General features: G+C 50.3%; 13 protein-coding genes across 13 annotated transcripts; 6 read left to right on the top strand and 7 right to left on the bottom strand.

Annotated features, from left to right (window-relative positions):
* Window positions 1-243: 243 nt before the first annotated feature.
* sey1 (dynamin-like GTPase SEY1) lies at window positions 244-3,082 on the bottom strand (the record flags this gene model as incomplete). Its single annotated transcript, XM_022532111.1, has 4 exons — window positions 244-539; window positions 604-2,348; window positions 2,404-2,838; window positions 2,982-3,082. 4 exons carry the CDS (start codon window positions 3,080-3,082, stop codon window positions 244-246), a joined length of 2,577 nt encoding a protein of 858 aa, XP_022390592.1.
* A 1,404-nt stretch (window positions 3,083-4,486) lies between these two features.
* On the bottom strand, window positions 4,487-6,067 carry ABOM_004981 (translation elongation factor Tu; the record flags this gene model as incomplete). The annotated part of the gene is made up of 5 exons (XM_022532110.1): window positions 4,487-4,674; window positions 4,734-5,413; window positions 5,476-5,738; window positions 5,808-5,836; window positions 5,902-6,067. The coding sequence occupies 5 exons, from the start codon at window positions 6,065-6,067 to the stop codon at window positions 4,487-4,489; spliced, it is 1,326 nt and encodes a 441-aa protein (XP_022390594.1).
* Window positions 6,068-6,588: 521 nt separating this feature from the next.
* ABOM_004980 (putative translation initiation factor IF3) lies at window positions 6,589-7,290 on the bottom strand (the record flags this gene model as incomplete). The annotated part of the gene is made up of 1 exon (XM_022532109.1): window positions 6,589-7,290. The coding sequence occupies one exon, from the start codon at window positions 7,288-7,290 to the stop codon at window positions 6,589-6,591; it is 702 nt and encodes a 233-aa protein (XP_022390593.1).
* Window positions 7,291-7,998: 708 nt separating this feature from the next.
* Window positions 7,999-9,637, top strand: ABOM_004979 (guanosine diphosphatase; the record flags this gene model as incomplete). Its single annotated transcript, XM_022532108.1, has 3 exons — window positions 7,999-8,113; window positions 8,169-9,513; window positions 9,580-9,637. The coding sequence occupies 3 exons, from the start codon at window positions 7,999-8,001 to the stop codon at window positions 9,635-9,637; spliced, it is 1,518 nt and encodes a 505-aa protein (XP_022390503.1).
* Window positions 9,638-10,074: 437 nt separating this feature from the next.
* Window positions 10,075-11,182, bottom strand: ABOM_004978 (NOPCHAP1/New4 family protein; the record flags this gene model as incomplete). Its single annotated transcript, XM_022532107.1, has 3 exons — window positions 10,075-10,272; window positions 10,333-10,871; window positions 11,101-11,182. 3 exons carry the CDS (start codon window positions 11,180-11,182, stop codon window positions 10,075-10,077), a joined length of 819 nt encoding a protein of 272 aa, XP_022390504.1.
* A 599-nt stretch (window positions 11,183-11,781) lies between these two features.
* On the top strand, window positions 11,782-12,562 carry ABOM_004977 (eukaryotic translation initiation factor 4E; the record flags this gene model as incomplete). Its single annotated transcript, XM_022532106.1, has 2 exons — window positions 11,782-12,259; window positions 12,324-12,562. 2 exons carry the CDS (start codon window positions 11,782-11,784, stop codon window positions 12,560-12,562), a joined length of 717 nt encoding a protein of 238 aa, XP_022390495.1.
* Window positions 12,563-12,841: 279 nt separating this feature from the next.
* On the bottom strand, window positions 12,842-15,074 carry ABOM_004976 (BOD1/SHG1 domain-containing protein; the record flags this gene model as incomplete). Its single annotated transcript, XM_022532105.1, has 4 exons — window positions 12,842-13,062; window positions 13,175-13,347; window positions 13,600-14,777; window positions 14,859-15,074. 4 exons carry the CDS (start codon window positions 15,072-15,074, stop codon window positions 12,842-12,844), a joined length of 1,788 nt encoding a protein of 595 aa, XP_022390496.1.
* A 397-nt stretch (window positions 15,075-15,471) lies between these two features.
* ABOM_004975 (putative NADH-ubiquinone oxidoreductase 14 kDa subunit) lies at window positions 15,472-15,847 on the top strand (the record flags this gene model as incomplete). The annotated part of the gene is made up of 2 exons (XM_022532104.1): window positions 15,472-15,505; window positions 15,600-15,847. 2 exons carry the CDS (start codon window positions 15,472-15,474, stop codon window positions 15,845-15,847), a joined length of 282 nt encoding a protein of 93 aa, XP_022390497.1.
* Window positions 15,848-16,482: 635 nt separating this feature from the next.
* ABOM_004974 (cation efflux family protein family) lies at window positions 16,483-17,939 on the bottom strand (the record flags this gene model as incomplete). Its single annotated transcript, XM_022532103.1, has 2 exons — window positions 16,483-17,553; window positions 17,625-17,939. The coding sequence occupies 2 exons, from the start codon at window positions 17,937-17,939 to the stop codon at window positions 16,483-16,485; spliced, it is 1,386 nt and encodes a 461-aa protein (XP_022390498.1).
* Window positions 17,940-18,359: 420 nt separating this feature from the next.
* On the top strand, window positions 18,360-20,765 carry dscA (ubiquitin-protein ligase dscA; the record flags this gene model as incomplete). Its single annotated transcript, XM_022532102.1, has 1 exon — window positions 18,360-20,765. The coding sequence occupies one exon, from the start codon at window positions 18,360-18,362 to the stop codon at window positions 20,763-20,765; it is 2,406 nt and encodes an 801-aa protein (XP_022390499.1).
* A 534-nt stretch (window positions 20,766-21,299) lies between these two features.
* ABOM_004972 (glycine decarboxylase subunit H) lies at window positions 21,300-21,979 on the bottom strand (the record flags this gene model as incomplete). Its single annotated transcript, XM_022532101.1, has 3 exons — window positions 21,300-21,616; window positions 21,689-21,751; window positions 21,838-21,979. The coding sequence occupies 3 exons, from the start codon at window positions 21,977-21,979 to the stop codon at window positions 21,300-21,302; spliced, it is 522 nt and encodes a 173-aa protein (XP_022390500.1).
* A 269-nt stretch (window positions 21,980-22,248) lies between these two features.
* Window positions 22,249-22,797, top strand: ABOM_004971 (mitochondrial 37S ribosomal protein bS6m; the record flags this gene model as incomplete). Its single annotated transcript, XM_022532100.1, has 3 exons — window positions 22,249-22,272; window positions 22,341-22,372; window positions 22,488-22,797. The coding sequence occupies 3 exons, from the start codon at window positions 22,249-22,251 to the stop codon at window positions 22,795-22,797; spliced, it is 366 nt and encodes a 121-aa protein (XP_022390501.1).
* Window positions 22,798-23,601: 804 nt separating this feature from the next.
* On the top strand, window positions 23,602-24,772 carry ABOM_004970 (acyl-CoA thioesterase; the record flags this gene model as incomplete). Its single annotated transcript, XM_022532099.1, has 2 exons — window positions 23,602-23,862; window positions 23,921-24,772. The coding sequence occupies 2 exons, from the start codon at window positions 23,602-23,604 to the stop codon at window positions 24,770-24,772; spliced, it is 1,113 nt and encodes a 370-aa protein (XP_022390502.1).
* Window positions 24,773-24,849: the final 77 nt, after the last annotated feature.

Raw genomic sequence — 24,849 nt, 5'->3', positions numbered from 1 at the left:
AAGAGATACCCAAGACAAGAACAGGAAGCCCGCTGACACCTCCGGATACATGGGTACTCCGAACTGTACATCTATATGCAATCTTGCTCATGGAAGAGTGAATCTCTGCTAAAGGAAACCATCTCAGCCATTTGCAGGCTCCAGATTTTAAGAGTTGACTGTGCAATTTCTACAGTATGGTGTATTCAAACAATAAAAGATACGGAAAACGGGAAAGGAAATAAGAATACAGCTTTATCCAGCTTACAGGTCATCCACATCTTGATCGGTAACTGCAGATTTACCCTGCTTATCAAGACGAGACATTTCGTGCTCTTCACCCGCACGTCCAGAACCTCCGGGAGTTGACATCGCGATAGCTTGTCGCCCTGTGTCGGACGACTCGAGGAATTCACGTAGCCGCTTTTTGCCCTCTGTCACTGCTTGGTTCGAGGCAGCCTCGGTCATTTTGATGATGGCCCATAGGTTAAGCTGGTAGGTGATGTAAGCTCCGACAGCACAGACGAAAAGGAGGAAGAAGTAAGCTGGGTTGCGGAGCACTGTTAATCCAGATGTTAGTCTTCAGCGGATCATATATAACCCAAGCACTAAAGTGATACTCACCGGCAATAATCTCATTCCATCCTAAAGCGAGGAGGATGCCATAGAAATACAAGGGCACTTGGGTCATGCCTCCAATGGCGCTCCGTTTAGCCTCAACATACACTCCATCCGCGGCCTTCTTGAAGCGAACAGTGAGCTCCTGTCGCTTGGCATCACTGACAATAGTCATTTCTTCTTCTAAGCTCTTGCCTTCCTCCTCGTCCACCCCACCAATGGGAGGCAGGTCTTCCTCATCAGCCGGGGTCGCGGAGCTAGGCGTGTGCCCGATCCAACGGTCCAGAGGGGGCGGGGCAGACGTCTCATCTAGTCGGAACTTGGACAGGAGGGGAATGAGAGTCAAGGTTGATTCGCGTGCGCGAGTGTATATCCCTTCGATATCATCGGTTGGGCGCCAGATCCGAGGAACACCAGCATCATCGTAGCGGAATTTATCCTCAAAGTTCTCGCGCAACTTCAACAGCAGATTGCCTTCGATCATCTCTTCATCAATCTTAGCGCGTAGAACGCCCCAGGACTTCCTCCGCAGTCTCCAGAGTCCGACGTCCACTTCCTCCAGGCTAGCATCGAAACTGCTAGCGCGGTCTGTGAATCGCCTCTCGGCATCGAGGACTGTCTCGACAAATACGTTCCACACGCGATCCCAGAATTTCTTTTCCGTTGGTTGATCTCCCTTCTCCGGCGCACCACTACCAGCTCGTCCAGAGCCGAGAGCGTTGAACTCAAGGCCAACAGATTCGCCCAGTCGAGACTGAACCCATCGTTCCACACGGCTGGCAAGACGTCTCATCTCGTCCCTTCTTAGGCGCGCACTGACTTCCGCAAGCTCCTTTTCATACAAGGCTAGCTCTTGCTTATAGTCACTCCAAGAAGTGCCATCCACCACGGTAGCACGAGCGACTTCCTCAAACTTGTCCACAGCCTTCTTAGCCTCTTCATTAACAATCTCTGCGAAATCGTACCCGGTGCCCTTCTTCTGGCCGGACTTCACAGTGGCCGAGACTGCTTCGCTAAAATCACTGATTCCCGATTTGTGCGCGGCATTGAGCTGACCCTGGAAAAGGGCCTTCAAACGGGTATCAGCTTTGCTTTCGAGCTCTGCCCTTTTGCGCTGGTAGACGCCTTTATGGTACCGACTAGCCTCAGTCTCAAAAGCCTTGACAGCCTTGGTGCGTGATGACCGCATCGCCGCTCCTAGGCCTCCAAGAATCTCCGGTTCTCCAAGGCGAGCGGCTTGCGACTGTTTATCTTCAAAGGGGATGATAGCCTCATCGAAGACAACCATCACTTCCCTCAGAATTTCGTCACACCTAAACTGCGCAAGCAACTCTTGTTGTGTGGGAAGATCTAGATCCTTATTGTTGACGATTTGGTCCCAGATGCCTTCGGCATATCGTGAAAAGCCGTCCGCAGGGATACGTCGGTGATACTCCGGGAGGAAAACACCGCCATCTGAGAATTCGCCTTTCCGCGCATCTAGGTTAGGGTCCCTCTGGCCGTCGCGGAAACGAAGACTAAGCTTCTGTGTCTCTTCCACAAACTTCTCTGGCTGGTATCCTTTGTGCGGCAGGCCGTAGAACTGGAAGTCGAAGTAATCATGTGCGTTCGAGTTCTCCAGGCCAGCAGGCTTAGATATTGAGTCCCAGAGACGAGCCATATCCTCCATCAAGGTCTTCTGCAAATTCTGGAGTGGTGTCATTCCCGAATAGTCACGAATGACGAAAAACAAAAGCGATCGATGAGTGGTACTGGCGATAAAGATTAGTACGAGAAGGAGCCGGAGACTGCGCTGGGGGTTTGTACTTTTGATCCTTGAGAAACAACTGCAAGTTGACTTCGAAGACAGTCTTTAGAAGCCCCATATTCGCGCCCTGGTACAATCCGACCTGGTGTTCCCAGATATTCACAATAAGGACCTCACTGGTCGCCAGTGCGAAAAGGGCACTCTTGCGCTCAAAGTCCTGGTCTTCACCTCGCTCACGGCCGTCCGTACCCTCCACATCCATAACTAAGATGTTGCCGGCCATAGAGGAGCTCTCGTTTTTATTTTTTGACAGCCAGATTCCCTTTGTTGTCTGCCGTCTCTCCATCTCCGACATGACAGAGAAATGCGTGCCGAAAAGGTGATTGAGAAGCGTAGATTTACCTGTCGACTGCGATCCAAAGACCGAGATAAGGTGGTAATTGAAGCCGGAGGGAGTAACATTTTCAAGGCTCAGGTACTGCGACAGATTCGGGCTAAGATCACCATTAGCTTTCGAAGCTATACTCCCTATTCATACACTATCCGTGAAGAAGCGCATCATGGCGCAATGTGCATGTGTACGAGAAGATATGATGGAGACATAGAAAAATTGCACCGAAGACAGGAAAAGACGTACTTGAATTCCTTGTTCTCATCTATTACTTGTACCCCGTGCTCATACGCTGTAGTATCGCTGGCGGAATTGCCAATGGAGGCGAAATGGCCGTTCGTTGCCATGGTCAAACGCACCGTCTGGTGTAGGCAAATTCCACCGACTGTGGTTGCGAGAATCGGGTTGCTCTAAGATAATAAATGCCGTGTTTGTTTTGCGGATGATGTCGCACTTGGGGGGAAGTGGGAAGAAGAACGTCAGGGTGTGGAGAGGGTGGCGAGTGTTGGGACTAATACGGTATGAGGTGGGTGGAAAGCGTCAACTAAGTACATGTAGTATGAGATCAAGGTAGATCGCCCAGAAGTAAGGAGAATCACAAGACTTAAGACGGTCCTGTGAGACTAGTACGCCCGAGGGTCGGCTGGAGTCTTGTGGATAGGGAGGTTGTCGGTTGGTTGTCCGGAGTACCCTTGACGCCTGAGCGGCCAGGCCACACCACCGAATCCACCGCGTGCCTAGGCGCTGCTGCTTCTGGTTTAGTGACGATCGATCCATCTATCATGTGGAACACACGACGGTGAGCCCCCTCTACATACCCAAAACAACGGCCCACTCCTATTTACGGAGTACATCGATTAAGGAGAGCCGGACTACAGAGTAAAATAAAATATCGTAAAATCAAACACAGAGGGTGGACAATCTTTCCATTCATAACTGAGAAGAAAAAAGTACGATGCACGTTCCAGCCACCTCAGCATACATAGCCTTGCTATATCTTAAGATTTAACACAATTCCGACCTCACTCTAAATCATGACCGCTATTGAAGTCGGGCCACATATTCCACTTTAGGTTGCCCAACAACCCCTGGAACGTATGGATAGCTTTCGAACTCAGGAGTTGCAACAGGTGGCATAGGCTACGTTGGCCACATGATACGTCAGGGTAGTGGGTTGCTAATATTCTTCCAATTAGATTATTATCAACCATAGGTACTGCAAGTCTCGCACAATTCCCTATGGGCTAGGTAATAGGACGGTGTACAGCTGTCCTCAGGTCTCAAAGCAAAAGTGAGTAGGCAATCAGATTCACTTGTAAACCGTCGGTCCAAGGCCTAGGCAAGCTACTCTGGAGTAGGGCACAGGTGGCCGCAGGATTGGGGCTGGAGAGATAATTATAGACTTCGAATTGATAGGCACCGGTCTGGCCACAGTTATACATAAGTTGATCTACCCTTCACTCTTTCAAAGTAGGTACGTGGATTGAGTTTTGTACATTATATTAATCATCGGATTCATATTCAACGACATACCTAGATATAGAGAGGAGAATTGTAGAAAATAAGAGAAAAATAAAAAAGTCTACATGGGTAAATACAATACAGGTACATGGCATGACTCACGAACTCCGGTATCAACGTTTCCCGGATCCCTTCGCTGATTCCCGCGCTGCAAGAAAAACAAATCCGGACATAAAATTTTTCATAGTACAAAGGCCGCTGATTCATCAGTGACCGTAACGAGTTGGCATTTATTTTCCGTCCACGACACGGGTAACGAGACCAGTGGCAACAGTACGGCCACCCTCACGGATGTTGAAGCGCTGGCCAGCCTCAGCAGCAATGGGGCGGTGAGTCTTGAGGACCATCTCAACGTTGTCACCGGGCATCACCCTCCGGGATTCATCACCGTCGGGGAAGCTGAGATCAGCAGCCTCGTCTAGAATACACAGTTAGAACCTACTCAAGACCGAAAAGTGAGAAAAAGGCTTGACTTACCAGCAGTGCGAACGAACACCTGGGGGCGGTAGTTGGCGCCGAAGCCAGTACGACGGCCACCCTCAGCCTCAGTCAGAACATACATGGACACCAAGAAGTGGTCATGGGCCTTGGTGCTGCCAGGAGCAGCAATGATCATACCGCGCCTGACGTCCTCGCGACGGATACCACGGAGAAGCAGACCAGAGTTGTCACCAGCGCGAGACTCGTCACAAGACTTCTTGAAGGTCTCAATGTCAGTGACCTTGGTCTTGGTGGCATCGAAGCTACCTCCGATGATCTCGACCTCGCTATCCTTCTTCAGGATACCACGCTCGACACGGCCGGAAGCAACGGTACCACGACCGGCAATGGAGAAGACTTCCTCAACAGACATGAGGAAAGGCTTGTCAAGATCACGCTGAGGGGTAGGGATCCAGGTGTCGACAGCCTTCATGAGCTCGTCAATACGCTCGGCACCAATGTCGGGGCGACGGTCCTCCAGAGCACACAGAGCAGAGCCGAAGATGATGGGAGTCTCTTCACCCTCAAAGCCGTAGCTGCTGAGGAGCTCGCGCATTTCCAACTCGACAAGCTCCAACATCTCAGGGTCCTCAACAGCATCAATCTTGTTGACGAAAACGACGATCTTCTGGACACCGACCTGACGGGCGAGCAGCAAGTGCTCACGGGTCTGGGGCCTGTTATAATACGTGTAAGCGCGAAATCCGGAAAACATTCTGTGGCAAGGGCTTAACCATACATCTGACCATCCGAAGCAGCGACGACAACAATAGCACCGTCCATGTTAGCAGCACCAGTGATCATGTTCTTAATGTAATCGGCGTGACCGGGGCAGTCGACGTGAGCGTAGTGCCTCTCGTCGGTGGAGAACTCAATGTGGGCAGTCGAGATGGTGATACCACGCTTACGCTCCTCAGGGGCCTTATCAATGGCACCATACTCAAGGAATTGAGCGAGGCCCTTAGAAGCCTGGTGCTTGGTGATAGCGGCAGTCAAAGTGGTCTAAACAGCAACGTGTTAGAGCCCAGGCTACTTCGGGAAAAAAGACAATAAATCCAGTCTCGCGTTTACCTTGCCGTGATCGACGTGACCAATGGTACCTGTAGGCTGTCATTAGCAATAGCCCTTCTGGTAGCAGAGAATCTTATAATAGATCAATACATACCAATGTTGACGTGAGGCTTAGAGCGCTCGAAGGCAGTTGCCATACCACGGGCAGCCAGTCTGTCTTTACCCAAAACATGCTGAACAGGGTTGACAGCGCGAGGGCGAAGCAGGGAGGCCCTGCTGGCGCGGAAGAGGAGGTTGGCGGTTCTGGAGATGCTAGACATGTTGACTGCCCTGCAGTGTAATGACAAACGAAAGATGAACCAAAGGAAACGCGATGGAATGGAAGAAACGGAGCTGGTCTGAGGGTCGAGAAGATCTCCAGTCCCCCGAAAAATTTAGGGAGACGCTTAGTCATCCATTGACCAATAACGGGCGCCGGATTGCGGAGGCTTTCCCCACCCAACTACGGAGTATTATGGAATGACAACCTGTGTGAGAAGCTATCGGTACCTACCAGGTACCTGTCCGGAGTGAGTGTTACTACCATATGTATGTGAATATTTAGCAGAACAACTATACCTGCGTTACTTAATGTTTCTGGATATACCATACTGCCGTGGACCTGTTCAAGAACTGTGACTAGTAACGGATACCGGTTATAGTTTATCTGCACACGGAATTGTCAATGTAATACAACATCGTGACGCCGGGTACTGCTCCGGAGGGAACATCCAGTATATCTACAGAGTACTCTGCCACCTTGTGTCCATAATATACACCAAATAAAGGTCACATAAAGACATCATTGACCCGAATCCTTTCTCTTCACAACAAGTACCACATGTTTTCCGGGTTCTCCTTCCATCGGTTTCACTTGCATAGCATTGGCATCCTTAGTAGCCTGCAACACACTATCCATCACATGCTTAACTTCCTCCACAGTGGGTGACCTCTTGCCTCTCTTCTTGGTCAATATAACCTCTACTTTCCGGCCCTTGTCCAGGAAGGTTGTCAATTGCTTCAGGCGGTGGGAGAGATCATGGGCGTCGATAGCCCAGTTCAGCTCGATCTGTTTAAGCGAATTCTTGTTGACGTGAGCAGCCTTTGCTTTCGCACGTTCTTGTTCCCGCATCTCAAGTCGATTCACGACCTTGCAAACAGGTGCCCGGCCGCGGAAGCCAGGGGAGACTTGTAATATGAAGTTGTCCGGGCGCTCTATTGTCAGCAAGGCATCATGAAGCCTTACTGGCGGGTCCAGTTTACCATCCTCGTTCACGAGTTGAATATATTCTGACCGGATTTCTTCATCTTTCACCTGTCTTGCCCTTGCCTGGAGCTGAGCATCTTGCTGTTGAGGCTGGCGGCGGATGGAAAGAAGGCGGGAGTGCACGAAGGTCGGAAGGAAAGCGGGACGCAGAAATTGGGGTCTAGGAGTTTCTATAGGTGCGAGAAAGATACGGCGCAAGGCTTGCGTTGTAGAGATGAAACCACGTATATGCTTCATCTCGAATTGTAGTCAGGGTTGGAGGACTGGAGGGAAAGTTCACAGTCGATAGTTCAGGAGCTGTGAGTATTCAAAAATGGTAAATAAAAATATGAAATCACTTTCTAAGCAACAGATCACAGCGCCAGATAGGCCTAATCGGTCGTGAAAATATCGAGAGGGGAGCTCCCAAAAGAGATATAGTTTGGAATGTATGATGAACCCCAGCTATGTTACGTCCCGTCATTCAACGGACGCATTCGGCGGCGAACCAGCCACAAGTGCGCCACACACTCATGGGGGCGGGATCGAGACCCTGAGGCCCGGCCGCCTGTAATTTATCTCCTTTTGGTTGCGCCCTTTTCCTCTCCTGACATCTACCAACCCTCATTTTCGCTGGTTTTGCTTTGCCATCCACGATCCTTTTTGGGCTGGTCCGGAGGCTCCTGGAGGATCTATGGTTTCTCTTCATTTCGACCGTTAATCTATCTTTCTTTTCCAACTCGGTCGAAACTATAACAGCGTTTCCCCGGAACGAAACGCCACTCGCTCGTCCTCTGTCTTATCTTTTGCATGTCGACTGGAGTTGACGGTCGACATATCAACCGCACACCATCTTTCCAGAGGCCAGGCTCTGAAGTCAGTAGACGTTCCAATTCGCGGGCGTCTCAACCCACGAACACGTCAAGCAAATCACCGGACACTTGTCAAAGTCCGTCAACCGTCATAATGGCACAAAGCCAGAGGTCCCGGTACCTGAAAACCGGAGCCATCGTGGGCGCCTTGTTTTTGATGATCCTTTGGCTCTCACCATCGAAGCCAGCAGTGACAGGCTTTGGCCGCGGTATGTTGCGTATAATTGTTCATCGACTAATTATGTTCACTAATAGGCCGTACAGAGAAATCCCCCGCTGGCGCCGCTCCTCTAACGGACAAATGTACTAAGCCACATGATCCCTCGAAACCATTGATTCAGTACGCTCTTATGATCGATGCTGGCAGTCAGGGCTCTCGAATCCATGTCTATCGGTTCAACAACTGCGGCCCTACTCCCGAGCTTGAACACGAGGAATTTGAGCAGACCGAGAAGAAGAAGGGCGGTTCCGGACTGAGCTCATACAAGGAGGATGCCGAAGGAGCAGCCAAGAGTCTTGACCCTCTCATGCAGGTTGCAATGAGGACCGTTCCCGAAGAGTACAAATATTGCTCTCCAGTCGCCGTCAAGGCTACTGCCGGTTTGCGAATGCTTGGACCAGAGATGAGCCAGAACATCCTGGAAGCAGTAAGGAATCGCCTGGAGACTGTCTATCCCTTTCCCGTTGTTTCTCGTGAGAAGGGGGGCGTTGAGATTATGGATGGATCCGACGAGGGTGTTTACGCATGGATTACAACAAACTATCTTCTCGGAAAGATCGGCGGCCCAGATGAAACGCCGACCGCTGCAATCTTTGACCTAGGTGGTGGTTCTACTCAGATTGTCTTCCAGCCCACATTCGAAAAGAGCAAGTCAGGTGGTATGCCGGAACGCTTAGCTGACGGCGATCACAAGTATGAGCTCCAGTTCGGTGGACGGGGCTTTGATCTGTACCAACACTCTCACCTTGGATACGGTCTCATGGCTGCACGTGAAGCCATTCACAAAGCTGTCGTCGAGGGTAAAATGGCCTCCAGTGGAAACGATATGGCTTGGTTGAAGCAGCCCATTGCTAATCCCTGTATTGCACCTGGTATGGAGCGCGATGTGGATGTGAAATTCGACAATGAGCACCCACTCGGACCAAAGGTGACTGTCAAGATGGTTGGCCCACAGGACGGATCTTCTTCGCCTGCCCTTTGCCGCGGCTTCGCGGAGAAGATCCTAAAGAAGGAAGCTGAATGCAAACTCGCCCCTTGCTCCTTTAATGGTGTTCATCAGCCCTCCCTTGAGAAGACATTTTCCAGGGAAGATGTTTATATCTTCTCCTACTTCTTTGACCGCACCAAGCCCCTGGGCATGCCTGACTCTTTCACTTTGGAGGAGTTGCACCAGCTCACGTCCACTGTCTGCGCCGGCGAATCGTCGTGGAAGATTTTCGAAGGCATGGGAGAAGCCATGGCCGAGTTGCGCGACCGTCCTGAGTGGTGTTTGGATTTGAACTTCATGCTTGCTCTGCTGCACTCTGGCTACGAGATGCCGTTGTCCCGCGAAGTTAAGATCGCCAAGAAGATTAAAAATAACGAACTTGGCTGGTGTCTAGGCGCAAGGTAAATAGCCCGTTGAATATTTCATCATTTTATTATGTTTGAGTTTGTGCTAATGTTTTATCACAGCTTGCCTCTTCTGAGCCAGGAATCTGGATGGACTTGCCGCGTGAAGGAAGTCTCTTAAATACGATGGATATGGTGGTATGGTGATGCATTGATTTTTATCACACCAGATGGCATGTGTACATCTGTTTTCTTCTCATGCAAATATGGCTAGATTTTTGTCATGTCGATGATATTGTTACTGTCGCTATTAGATTTTGCTCAATCCCTGTATGGCATAGGAAAAGAACATGGAAACGCAATTGATGTCCTGAATACTGCTAGAATTCATATGCTAACACAGCCTTTCGGGGCAGCTATACAATTACTCTAGTCTATTCTTCTAGCGACAACATAACAAAAACTTTTAGATCCCACATAAAGGATTAACAAAGGCCAAGAAGAGAATATATCGTACAGTAAGTTGACCACGCACAAAAAGCTCATCCAATATGTAAATATAAACATATCACATCCGTAAGCGCCATCCATGCAACCCAGTCCCACATTTAATGGTTTTTATTCGTTCATTTCCTCGATGGTTGGCTTTTTCGACGATGTAGTATCTTTGTTCCCCATCAACGTCTCCAATAGGTTCGACTCGGGTGATGCATTAGAGTGTGATTCTGCGTGGCTGTATGCAGGGCCTTCGCTCTTTGCACTAGGGGCGACGCCGTCGGCGGGGCGTTTCTCTTCCAGGACGCCTAGGCCCAGGTTCTGTAGAAGAATCGTTGATTAGCACAAGTAGATAAGAACAGATGCGAAAAATTTGCTTACCATCTCAATATATTGATCGTCAGTTTGATCATCCACCTCATCCAACCTCAGGTCCTTTCCCCTCCCAGCCTCTATCTCTTCCTGTAGCTTATCATTGGCACTTTTCATTTGTGGGAGAAACGCAGACAATCGGGAGAAAAGATCTGGGTTTCTCTCGATACGATGTATTTGAGGTTTTTGTGGAGCAGGTATGCGCGGTAGAGTGTGATCGGAGCCATTGTCACTTTTTACATCATGATCTTGGTCGTCTTCCTCGTGGTTAACCTCGTCGTCCTCATCACTATCACTCCCGGAGGATGAGGTGTAATCGTCATCGTCACTGTCGCTATCATTTTTGGCGGGAGAAGGGTGTGCCTTCTTGACGTTGTCGCGCAGGGCTAGCGAGAATACGCGCCGGTCGTCACTCACGTCGCCAACGTTATCATTCTGATTGGCATGGCTCCCGGACCGTTTAGAGGGAGAAACGGCATCGCATGCAGGTTGCGGTTGGGGATCGTCGGACTGCGGGCGCTTCCGATCACTATCAGCATGATTGTGCCCTGCCAATGAAGAGTTACTTTTCCCCTCCTTTGCACCTCACGGCGTTTCGCGCAGGATGTGGGGGGCGGCTCGAAGGAGTCGAGTAGATTTCCCAGGGGGAGGGTGGGCAATAATTGGTGCGAAGAGTGGATTTAGGGGGTTGTTTGACGACGGAGGGTTAGTTGATTAAGGATAATCTGGTAAGTCGTAAGAACCAAACATCGTCCATCATGCCGGATTGTCACTCACATGGAAGAAGCATGACAGGGGATATTTTTGGACGGACGGGGCCAATGGGGGCCAGAATGTGATCTCGATTTTCGTATTGCATGAAAGATCTTATTCTCTTTCGCTCCTATCGATACTTTGATTCTGTTTCACACCCCGCTCGAATGGGTTTTGCCTTCGTTGCCCGGTCCGTGCCTGGTGATTTATATTGTTTCCCATTAGGCTTGGCTCCTGTAGATGTCTCTGGCAAGCTGTCTCCTGATCCCTGACGTATCAGTTCTTTTTGCAAAAATCTATACCATAAGGTAAGCATATACACCTACAATTTTCAATCTTGTGACTTTACGCTGCCTGGATCACTCTCAATGATCCTGAACGCTTCCAAGTGTGAACTATATCCCGCACCTGTTCATGTCCAGCCCTACACAGCTTACCTACTATATTCATTCATATATATATATATCACCTGTGTACTGTAGCTTACATGAGGAATAGGCGATTGAGGGTTTTATTTAACTCGAATCACTGAGAAGGAAGTATACTCTCCCTATACTGCAGGAACTGTACGCCACAAGAGGCAGCCTTTGACTACCTGGTACTCCAGGTTTCTGGCATGAGTTCTCGCACCTGCCTCCTATCCTCATATTAAGGAGGTGTAACTCCCCTAAAGTCACACAATTCTGCCTTTACCCACAGTTCAGTATGGCCCTCCCAAGAGTCCATGTCAATGAGAAAAGCCCCCTGTCCGAGAACAACAGCCCAAAAGACAGCGGCATCGACAAGCGACAATCGGCACAAATCATTGCCCCAACACGAAAGTCACTACATCAGAACATCTTTGGGAAGCTCCGTCCGCTGCCTTTCCAATATCACTGGACAGTCTGGTATGACAAGCACTCCGACTCCACCGACTACGATAACAGGCTGTACGTCCTTCATGAAGACGTCGCCGATATTGCGACCTTCTACCGGGTTTACAACAATTACCCATGGGAGAAGATCCGGCTCAGAGACACGGTGCATATCTTTCGCAAGGGAGTGCGTCCTGTGTGGGAAGACCAGGAGAACCTGAAGGGAGGATGTTGGAGATTCCGCGTGCCGAAGAGCAAAGCCCAGGAGTTCTTCCATGAGATTGCTATTCTTTGCATGGCAAATGAATTTCAGGCCGTCCTTGAGCAGGGTTCGTTACCCCCCTACTTTTCCGTGTCTCCCGAGACATTAATAACTAACTTGCCTATATATAGAACATGACCATGTGCTCGGAGTTTCAACCTCAGTCCGGTTTAACACTCATCTGATCTCGGTTTGGAACAAGCTTGGCTCCAATGAATGTTCCATCAAAGCATTGGAAAGAACTATCCTCGATCGATTGTCGCCGGAACTACGACCCACTGGGACGGGGTCCAATGCGTATTTCTATAAACGTCATGATGAGAACGAAGGATATCAAGAAGCTGTTGAGGGAGCAGCCTCGAAGGATTGATGGGTTCTTTTTAATATGTTGTGTTGTACTAGAATAGTTGATACTCTTGCTCACTCCGGTCTGGTTTCAGGGACATCTTTATCATGCGCTACTGGCATAGCGCTGTTTAAGATAGGTCCAAATTCTGAACCGCTAAACGTCATCTTCGAGCATATATGGTATCTTGATTTTGCCCATAACAGGTCCATTAGATGATTATCATTATTGCCTTCTGTACTTCTGTTATGATACATGTTTCGGTTTGAAATCTAAAGTAGTGTACACAATTCGTTTATATTATTAACATGCCGCAAATCTACCGACTTCGGCTCCTCCGACTAGGACTTTTCCTTCGTGGTCTCCGATCATCAGGTTCACGACTTCGATCCGCATCTTTCTCACGGTCACGGTCTCGCTCTCCACCGGGTATATATCGATCAATCTCAACAAAGCGCGGTCGGTCGTCGCGCTCCGATCGCTCGGGGGATCGGACGCGCCGACGAGGGGAACGACTTCGATTGCTAGTTGGGGGTACATAACGGTCGATATCAAGAACGCTCGGAGATCGCCGGCGTGAGCGGGACCCTCTCCGTGAGGAGGCGGACACACGGGAGCCAGATTTATCTCGCTCACGTTTACTGTCACGCTCTTTATCCCGCTCTCGACCACGGTCACGGTCATGCTCGCGCTCCCGATGCCTCTGACGGGAGCGAGAGCGCGATCGGTATCTAGCGCGCGATCGGGACCTAGAATAACGCCGTCGACGATGGTCATCGCGGTCGCCATCGCGATCGCGATCGCGCTCTCTGTCCCTGTCCCTGTCCTTGTCATGATCTCGGTCTCTATCTCTTCTCTCCCTATCCCGGTCGCGACTGCGGTCCCGGCGATATTCATGATCTCGGTCTCTGTCACGCTCTGTGCTTCTCTCCCGGTATCGAGGTCTAGAACGAGTTCGGTCTAGATTGCGGTCCCGATCCCGATCCCGATCCCGGTCCTGTCCTCGCGTGGCAGATCTACTCCTACTCCGACGATTAGGCCGATAACTTCGATCACCATACCGGTCTTCCCGAAAATCACGAATAGCAAGCCTATCATCAGAGGCGCGGTCACGCGGCCGCACAGACATGTCTCGAGAGCTCCGGCGGTTTTCGTCAAATCGAGACGTATATCGTCTCCTTGAACGACTGCGACTATCATCCCGTCTCCGAGTGCGATTGCGCTCATCTGCAGTCGAGCCACGGCGCCAACTCTGATCAGCGTCTACAGCTGGGCTGCCGGACTTGGTTGGCGTATTAGAGAATTTCGATTCCGAGGTACCTTTCGGCTTGGCCGGTGGCGGTTTAAGGCCATTTTCAATTGCTTCTGCTTCTTCGAAGTCAAATTCGGGTTTTTGTCGAGCTTTAGCCGCAAGTTCTTCGCCCTCTTTCAGGAGAAGCTGCAAAGCGGCTTCCTCCAATGACTTCTCATCCACAGGAGGTGGAGGCGGAGGCGGAGGTGCCGGCGTGGGTTCCTTTGGTGTTGCAGACGTATCCCGTCGTAAATCGCGTACACGGGGAGATAATCCACGATCAGAGCGGTGGCCTAGCGAGCGGTCACGACGATAGCGGTCGCGGTCCCTATCGCGATCTCGTTCGGAGTCTCTATCTCTAGTGCGACTGCGGTCACGCCAATCACGATATTTTTCACGTTCCTCCCGTCGTCGTCGTTCATATCGTTCCTGCCGTTCCTTTTCTCTTTGCTCATCCTGTGCTCGCTGTTCTGCGCGACGCTGTTCCTCACGCTCCCTTCTTCTTGCTCTTTCCTCCTCCTCCTTTTGCCGATCTAGCTCACGTTGCTTGCGCTTCTCTTCCGCTTTTCGTCGCGCCTCCTCTTCTTCGGCTTCTTTCTGTTTGCGCAAGGTTTCTTGCCACACCTTCTCTCGCTCCTCCCGCTTAGCTTTAACATGTGCGGCGTAGTCCTCGTCCGTTTTATTCCCAGCCTGCTCTTCGCGAGCGGCAGCTTCATCGCCGATCTCCTCGCGGCGAATCTCTCGGATGGACTCTAGGATAGCAGGAAGATGCTTCGAAGCCAGCGCATCAAGCGACGCCTCGACGGTTTTATAGATGTCGCTACGATCCACAGCTCCTTCGATCAACGTCGCAGCTTTTCCACGTTCACGGGAAAGTAATTCTGGCTCGCGAGTGATCTCGGATTCTGCTAATTCGACTAATAGATTGGTAAACTCTACCCTCCCTTCCTACATGTGAGCGCATTAGCAAGGGAACAATCCTGTGCGACTGAGGACTAGAATGTAAAATGAATTAACTACTAAACGTACTCCTTCATCAAATTCCGTCCATAGTTTCTTTCGTGTAGTGTCAAAGCCGCCCCTTTTCTTGAATGCGTGGAGGAGGTTCTCAATAGTCCTATGCTGCGTGGGAGACAACGGTAACTCTTCGGTTTTGAACTTCTTTCGTTGCAAGCTCTCAATATCCACGGACGGCCGTTTGACACCAGCAGATTCAACATCCGGCACCTCCTCTGGACCAGCCATGCCGAGAAGCCAGAAAAAAGTATAATCAAAAAATATCAGCGAACCCCACTTTAAGGGTTTTCTGACGTTCCTCCAAGGCTGGCCAAAAAGGAAGCGCAGATCTATGTCGCGCGGCCCGCATCCCAGGCTCGCGACTGTTGGCCGGGCCTTTGATCGGAGGAATGATATTCCGTGACAAGATTGGGAACTGCGGCCCCGTGATTCGATGGAGTGGGAGAACATGAGAATCAACCTCATCTCCGCCGAACAAGCTCACCAAATCGCCGGTTCGGAGCTCAGATTACGCAGTGACCGCTTAATCCTCGATTGAAGCGGACCCGGATCCAATTCCTCATTTATCGACCCTTATTCCGACGCTCTCCTTTCCCGTCCCGCGCACTCCGCACCCTCCATCATCATGGTCCACAAAGTCCTCTTCTGGGGCGGCTTCGGTATGCACTGCATATTCACCCCATGATAACCCTCATTGGGACATGTCTCCGTCCTGAATTGGGTTATCGGGCCTTCCACTAACGGTACATCCAGGCATCGCCGTCCGTCTCTGGCAGCTCGGTATCGAAATGCGTCCCATTCTCGCCAAGGAATCTCTCTGGGTGTACCCTCTCTTCGCCGGTGTCGGTAGCAGCTTCGGATACTGGCTCCAGGGCGTTGAGGACAGACAGCTCAAGATCCTTGCGCAGCGCCGCGAGGCTATCCTCGAAAAGCGTCGGAGACGTGACCAGAGCACATTGAGCAAGGTTGAGGAGGCCGGCACTCTTGCCGCGACGTCGTGAATGTAATATGTTGAGTTCTGGAGAAGGTGGTTGGAGGACAGGATTAGGAGACGATGACTGTGTTAGTCGACTTAGTTGGCCAACAGTCCAGTCGTTCTTGTATCAAAATTTGATCGGTTATGCTCGGGCTCCTGTTATCGAAAGAGGGGAACGCATGAAGCTTTAGCGCCTATGAGCAAGACCTAAATTATGTGTTTACTTTCAATTGTTTTATTCCACTGTTCGCATTGCAATAGCAGATTTTCGTTTGCTTTTTGATTGTATCTGTATGTTGATGTCGCTTCTCGGTAGCTCCCGTCATCGTTCGAGATGTGATCCGTGCAGGGTTTATACTTCCCTGTGTTCATACAAATCAGGCTTCCCATAAAGACTATGGTAAGGTGTCTAGCATCTACAGTTCATATACTGCGAAACAAATCTCGATTTCAGTGAAATTTTTTGATCATCTGGCAGCCTCTTACAAGGTGGTTGGTTTGAAAGATCTCCATTTAACCCAAAATGGGTGGTCGAAAACGGCCAAATGTATGGTGGTTAAATTTCCACAGAGTGAACAATGCATATACGTGTTACATTAATGTACAGTTGAGTATAACATTTCAACAAAAAAGCTCTGTCATCATGGCCTTATCGTGCAATCATGACTTCTCTATCGTAAATTGCAAGGACACTTCCCACCTCTGACCTCCAGACCCATATCCACCACCTAATCGGTTTCTGACTAGGCTGGAGATACGCTCCCGAAGTCGAATGAGATTTTCTTCTGAGCCTGAAACACGCAGCTTTAAATCTGCCATGCATAATCCGTAGTGGACCTGCCAAAACCTGGCGTCGTCGACGCCGAACACGCACGGGTCGGCTTCAATATCTCGGATGACGTCCTTTACTCCCGGGCCAGAATATGACATGAGAAGCATAGAACCAAGTGTCTTGACCAAGCGCACACCGATGACGCACATGGAAATAGAAATCGTACTGGACAAGAGAACGTCAAGCCAGTTGTAGAGACGCACAGATACTAGGGGAAGTAGCAGGAGAAGTGTGGAACAAGAAAGCGTAAGAAAGTGAGATGGGTTGCTGAGCACTGAAGGCAGAGATTCAATATATCCGAATCGCATCGCCTTTCCTATTCGCCCATGGTTCTTTAGCCCAATTGCAGAGATCAGCGTGGATGAGATGGCCAACAGAGCAGTGACATCTACACTGCCTACAGACACTCGTTCATGAGCATGAGAGTGGTGGGGTTCGTGGCCAGATGACTCGAGAAAGTGCTGCAAGTTATGGGAGATAAGATCCATTCCCATAAAAAGCAGAAGCACGCACATTGCGAAACCGGCGAGCACTTCTGCCCGTTCCAGCCCAAATGGATGCCGAACGCTGGATCGCTTCCACACCTCGAAATTGCTTAATACATCCACCGAAACACAAAGCAACGCTCCAAGAGAGTCAAATAGTATGAGGTGGGACAGAGCCGTCATCGCCAGGGACCCGTGCGCACTCCAAAGAGTATATGCGGCGACAAACATATGACATACACTCCACCAAAAACGCGTCTTCTGATCTTTCGACATACTCGCGCAGCACTCCTTGAAAGTTGGGATCGGCAATGAATTGGGTAAAGCCAATGGTGCCCTGGGTGGTGGCTCGAGGAATATCTGGTGTGATATGCTACTATGCTTATACTTGTGTCCACGTCGCTGGCCAATGTTCTATACACAATTGAGCAATAATCAGCATCATTTCATATGTAATTCCATACAAAGAGGGAATATTGACTTACGGACTTTACCACCGGGCTCTTTGCCATGGTGGTGGTCTTGAAATTGAATGGTCCAGCTGAGCCATTGTCACCCTTACTGTTCTGCGGTACATTATCGGAAGGGCTGAGAGCAAAGGACGCTCGCGTAGGACTCAGGCGATTCGGATCTTCAGACTTCAAAGAGCCCCTTTGTAGGGGGAAACTGTCTACCAATGGTGACAAGGAATCTTTGTCCTGCGCATCAAGGCGGGAGGAGTTATCGGGTGCGCTTGGAGGATCATCGGGGGGTGGAGTAGGGGTGCGCGGAGGAAGAGGAATGGGAAGGTTTGATGCCATTTGCACCAGAAACACCAAAGGCGCCTGCGCCAAACCAAGGATATGTTCAAGTGAGGAATGTTACAGTGTTTTGTGGATCAGGGATGGAGAAAGGATAATAGAGCAAGAGATAGGGAAGGGTCCGGGTTGATCGATCTTCCCGAGTTATCGATAAATCAGGAGGCGGAAAGGCGGGGAGGTTGGTGCCGGGGAAGCCTGAGGCCTCGACTCAACTCATCGCATCATCGATCGACTCCCAGTTTGTCCGTGTCGTCATTCATGATAGCCTTGTTTACAACCTCAACCCTGGTCGACTCTCTTTCCACAACATCATATTTAATCTCCATTGCTGCGCCACGTCCTGGACTGGCAATGCAGCACAACGTACGCCATTCCATTTGAGGAGACTCCAACTCCGATGCCCGCATTTTCTCGGCATCTATGGATCACCGCGGTTCCTTCTTTTTCTTCCTGGTCGTTTTCTACCTGCTCCTCAGCTCCCAATCTCACCCCCCTTTGATTTCTCAGGACCGAGAACGTCAGCGGGAAATCGCGAGGGAAAAAGATGCGCTTCGTCTGCTGAATGAGTCCAAGTATGGAGACTTTAACCCACCGGCTGATCGATGGCTGCCTTTTCCGGGAGTGAGGAAGAACGACAGTTACGCTTGGGAGATTCTTTCGGAAGTTCAGGATAGGGCGCGCTATCAGCTACGGTCGGTTATCTCAAATGCTGGGTTGGATGTTCCCAAAGGTCTCGATGACCCGGCCGAATCGCAGGCGCTCAATCTGACGGAGTTCCTTCTCCCCGTCTACCGTAATACGACTGGTAAACTGCGCGGAGATTGGGTGCGGCGCAAGCTTGAGAAAGCTCATCACCCATTGAATAAAACTGCCATCGTACTGGAGAATGAATATTTCACGCACGAGTTTAGCCACAATGTCACTGGCAATACGGGATCCTTCTATCTAGACTTGCGCGAGGGAGGTGGCGAAGAGCTTCGGCTGCGCAATGGCCACATTCGTGAGATTCGAGCGACTTTAGCCGTGGAAAATGGTGACTTTTGGGGAAATACATGGTACCTGCCTTTATTCGGTATCCATTTCCCAGAAACAGGGGCCATTATCCTGACTACAACGAGTGAGAAGTTCGGTGGGATTTTTACCTTGCCACATTTGGCACTTACATCAGATGCATACGACCTTTCGCACCAGCTACTCATGAAGTCTCTCTCGGATACAATATCTGAGAAACAAAACCGGGCTCCTACGCTTTTCCCCTGGTCTTCGCTTGTTGGGGCGGAGCAGGTGGAGTTCCCTGCGCCGAAGTGCGAGCACATAGTCTACCTACAACAGCATCCGGTTGCCGTCCATGACTACCTTGCGGAGAGGCAAGTCATCGAACAGATTGAGCAGGAGCTCAGATTCCCTATGGGCGCACCGATCCCCTCTCCTCCACCTATGGTCATGTCAGCCGTTGTCTTTTCTCCCGACTGCGGGTACGTCCTTGAGACTAAGGGCGCGCCTGATTACTCGCCCACTGAAGCACTGTACCTATCCGGGCCAAAGCTGGAGCAGTTTGGAAAATCCTCAGCTCGAATAATATTCGTAATATGCGGTATCTCTGTTGCACAAATTGCCCTACTTTTGCGGCAGGTCAAGGAGGCTTCAACACCTTCCACCAGGAGTCGTATCAATTTCTATACGATTGCATTAATGGCCTTTGGAGACTCATTCTTACTCGTGTTCATGTTACTGGAGCTATATCCAGCGGTCTCCTTCTTACTCTTGACGACCGCATCATTCCTTACTTTCCTTTCGGTCAGCTACATTGGAATGAAATTCATGATGGAAATATGGGCGGTCCAGGCACCGGAACGACGGGAACAGGACCGCCGATCCAACCCTTCAGCAACAACAGCACGCCCAGCCAGTCTACCATTACCCGCCACCACACGACTTAGAGACTCCGGTGCAACGCCTATCATCCTAACCCCAGACCAGGATCCTCCAGAGGAGGAGGATGAGCCGCCTCCGAATCGTAGCACCACACCGACAGCCCGAGAGACCCGCAGTGATGTAGGAGCCATGTATGCACGGTTTTATTTTATCTTATTCGTCATGCTCATCATTTCCATTTGGTCTTTCCTATGGCCCAATCGACTAGGAGCGCTGTATGCCCGAGCTCTCGGGTTCGTATACCTGTCGTTCTGGACCCCTCAAATTTACCGGAATGTTGTGCGCAATTGCCGCAAAGCTCTGCGCTGGGATTTTGTGGTTGGTCAAAGTTTCCTGCGCCTGTTCCCTTTCATGTATTTCTTGACTATGCCTGGTAACGTGTTATTCGTTCGACCCGACCCAACAACAGCTATGGCACTGGCCGGATGGGTGTGGATACAGGTCTGGATCTTGGCAAGCCAGGACATTCTAGGGCCGCGCTTCTTCGTACCTCGAGGTTGGGCACCGGCAGCCTATGATTATCACCCTATTGTACGAGATGCTGCCGAGTCGGATGCTGACCTGGAGTCAGGTGGAGTTCTACCAATTGGAGCGTTGAGAGCAGATGAAAGGGATTATGATATCAAAGAGGATGACAAACAACGCCCGAAGGATAAGAAAAAGGCGATATTCGACTGTGCAATATGCATGCAGGAAATTGAGGTGCCCGTCCTTGCAGCGCTCGGTGCTCCTGGAGGCAGCAGCATGACAGATGGAGCTACAAGTATCCTCAGCCGTCGGACGTATATGGTCACTCCTTGTCGACATATCTTTCACAGCACATGCTTGGAAAGCTGGATGCGACTCCGACTTCAGTGTCCTATTTGCCGAGAGTCTATCCCTCCTGTATAACGTATATGATGGTGGACATACCCAACGAACAGTGTACACAAAGCAAATCTGTATTAATGATATTATATAGTCCAGTAGTCACCCGAACTTAGGGCGGGTATACTACACAGAAGAATAGCCGTGTGCAGCGCTGGAGTCTACACTCCCCGCTTCGAGCAAAGCTACTCTCCCACTAAGTGCTTCCTTAGTGCTTCCTTAGTGCTAGAACGCGTAATAGCATTATGTACCTTAGCAGGCTTTCGCAGCCGTAGACATTAGATCCAGGTTAATTTGTACCGAATCATCGGTAGGCTTCCAGGAAGGACTTGGGCAACATGTATATTATTTCCAACGGGCCAGTCTTGTTGAATAACTGGCCCAGCCGTCGACGGCTTACACACGAATCTAACATTTCATCAAAAGAGGCAATAATACGGTTCCCCGTTGGCAAAACAGAACAATCCGACATAAAAAAAAAATAAAAGCCATGATCACCGAGCGCTTCATTTTGACATACCATCACGTCTATGCATTCTCTTTGTCCGACATGTCCCCTTACTCCTGACCATGGGTCTCCTTGTAGGCCTCGGCATCAAGCAAGCTGTCAAGCTCTGCGGGGTCGTTGACCGAGATCTCAGCAATCCAAGCCTCGCCCTCGGGGCTCTCGTTGATGAACTTGGCCTTGTCATCCAGGACACTGTTAACCTGGGTCACCGTACCGGCGACAGGAGAGTTGACATCGGAAGCCGACTTGACAGACTCCACAGCTCCAACGGGCTCACCGGCGTTGACCTCCAAGCCAATCTCAGGAAGCTCAACGAACACAACATCGCCCAAGGAATGGGCGGCATACTCTGTGATTCCAACCTTGGCTATTCATCATTATTAGTACCACATGCGCATTGAGGCTGCGGTGCGCTAGGTGTCGCCGGGTATGAACTTACCAGTCTTGCCGTCATCGGCCAACTCGATCCATTCGTGCGACTCGGTGTACTTCTTCAGTGCCACTACAACATTTCATAAAATATTAGTATCTATAATTGATGTGCAATACCTCAATGCCCTTCTGAACAGAATTTGGAAGGGCTCTTACTGAATGGGCTTTGGGAGAAGCTCCTAACACTTCCCCGCGGGAAACCAGTTACGGGCGAAATCCTGCATGCGGCGGCCAGAGGGAGCTTCTGGGAAAGCACGCGGGAGGCGAAGGGGCGGACGGATCTTGCGACGGCAGACATTTTGAGAAGTTTTGAGGGAAGGGAATACGAATTGAGTCGAGGAAAGGTGTGGGAAGGCAAGACAGTAGTGATAAAGAAGAGGGAAAGTTGGAGTCCGCGGAGAGATTGCGCAGGTTAAAGTAGTAGCTTACATAGTTCCCGGACTGATAGGCGCGCCAAGACTGCTGATAAGCGCCTCTACAATCCGTTGGCCGTAAGTCGGGAAAATCTCATCGTCCCCATCCCGTTATTCTTCTCCGACGCTATCTACCCCCACACCGATTGCGGCCATGTTGTACGAGCTGATTGCCATTGTATGGTGTCCTACGGATTTCCTCAGACGATTGCCCATGTTGTTCAAGCTAACTGAACCCTTTGACAGGTCCGTCCGGGCAGCCTCCACGAGGTCCGAGAGTATGTCCTTCAGCGATTTCCTGTCCATTCGAGATGCCTCCCTTATCATCCCTGATCTGATGAATTCACCATTGAGGAATATATCTAAACGACGACAATAACTAACTCTTTTCAGGATTGCCCGTAATGCCGGCATTCAGGTCCTGCGCTCCGGCGGCGTAGTCCGCGGATACACCAACTGGGGCACCTTCCGACTCCCCAAGCCCACCACAAAGCACCAGGCCAGATACACGGAAGGCCACCACTTCATCATGCGCTTTGATGCATCTGGCCCCGTACAGATGGCTGTCCGCAGAACCCTCGGTCTCGACCCCCGGATGGTTCGCTTCTCGGTGGTCAAGCTAGGCGACAAGCTTGAAGACATCAAGGATGTCCAGGGCAAGGTTGAATGGAACAACGCACGCAACATTTCCGAGTCTATCTAGAATATGTCGCTTCATTGACTACGGATTGAATGGATGAAATGAGGAAGAGCCGTTGTACAGCTCGTCTTAAGTTGTTGGTTTGCATTCGGACATTGACAGACATTGCCGGTTCACTGTATTATTGGGATTGAGGGTTGTATTTTTGTACTATCATACCAGCATCGCAGGCGCACATATATATCACATAATTGGGTTTCACTTTGAGGTGCCATTCTATACCTGTCCAGATTCTCCACGGGCTGCTCAACATGACACGTGACTTAGATCCTGGGTCTTAAACTACAGCGCTATCATACGAGTAGTCCAGTTTGAGATGGCTTCACTCTCGCGTATTAGACTTTAAGCTAGTTCATTACCACGATGTGATCTTCGCATCGGGACATTTGGTTGGCAACATGTGCTTTGCGGAAGTAGTTCCCGCTTCCTTTTTTGTCAAATCACTCTGTGGTGTACTCTGTAAATATTCCAAGTGATACTTGGAACGCGCTGCTTATCCTCCGGGCACCTACTCTATAGGTTTTGGTTCCCCACAAAGTTGGCAAAGGCCATCTATATGTTGAGATTCACGATGAAGGTGGTTGATATCTCCACCCGATCAGCCGAGGTTCCCCATAGTCACATCGGGTAAGGCGGTCATGCGTCGTGCCAATCCGAGGACTTACATATAGTAGTAGTAACACATCAACTGCGAGCCGGATTAGATTATCTCCTATTCCACTCTCCTGCTTATAGATATCCGGAGGGTCGGTTCCTCGAGGTCATCGCTCTAATTCCACATACCCCAATTTCTACCAGGTTGTCACAATGCTACCCGATAGAAGCGACGGCGATCCCCAGCTGGTGGCCTCCCCGCCAGCATTCGCCGAGCTGATGGCTCTAAAGCAACTCGATAGCCCCAGCCACCTACACGGCATCCCATCTGATGAGCCTGAAAAGATTGAGCGCTTCCAATCGCTCGCATCCCCGTATCCACCGGGCGAAGGAAACATGGCCTTCGGTGGACACGTCTATGCGCAGTCCGCATACGCAGCTTCAAAGACAGTAGAGAAGGGCTTCGTAATCCATGTAGGCCCCCTAGCTACTCATGCATATTCTCGAAGCAAATCGGGCTGACATCAATCAGGATATGACTGGCACGTTCATCTTGGCGGGCCGGTTAGATGTTCCGTATGTATACACAGTGCGTCATGTGAGAGATGGCAAGATGTACTGTACCCGTGCAGTGGACGCACGGCAAGAAGGCAAGGTGTGTTTCTCGTGCTTGTGCTCGTTCAAACGGGATGAAGGGCCGGAGACATTTGCGCATCAGCCTCCTTCCGCGCATGAGCGCTTCAAGTCCATCCTCCAAGCGAAACGCGTGGAAGACCAGATTGTCAGTCCTAGTGTGGATGCCGACTGGTGGATTGAAGTGGTGGAACAAGGAAGTGTCACGGAGCGGGAGTTCCCCGGGTTAGATATGCGCAAAACCGATATGCAGGGGTACAACCTTACCGAGGATGTAAAGCAGAACCCTGAGAAGTATCGCCAGCTTCATCAGTATTCGCTTAAAGGATCGCCTCACGATTCCGCGGTCTCGGTCAGCAGGGAAGAACTGAAAGTTAAAGAGCAGTCAGGGGAATATGATAACCTCTACGCATGTGCACATATGTATGCAAGCGACAGAAACTCTTTGCTGTTGATACCGCGCGCTCTGGGACACAAGAACTGGACTGCAATGGCTAGCTTGACTCTCACGGTGATCTTTCATCAGCGTGGTGATGCTCTAAGGATGGTTGATTGGAATGCAGTGTCGAGCCACGATGGTACGGATCTGCCGAAGAAGTGGTTCGTGCAAGAGGGGTGGACACCTCGTTCTAGCGAGAACCGGGCAATTCATGAGAGCTGGCTCTGGAGTCCGGATGGGAAACTGGTAGCTACTAGTTATCAAGACAGTCTGTTGAGACTTAGAAAGTACGACCGAAAAGGGAAGCTATAATGTGACCTGTATATAATATAGAGTATCCAACTGCAGAGATTTAATACATTGTATATATATCCATATGCAGCACAATA

Source organism: Aspergillus bombycis (genome assembly GCF_001792695.1).
Source record: "Aspergillus bombycis strain NRRL26010 chromosome Unknown contig00028, whole genome shotgun sequence".
Classification (NCBI taxonomy): Eukaryota; Fungi; Ascomycota; class Eurotiomycetes; order Eurotiales; family Aspergillaceae; genus Aspergillus; species Aspergillus bombycis.
This window is presented reverse-complemented; position numbering and strand designations above follow the sequence as displayed.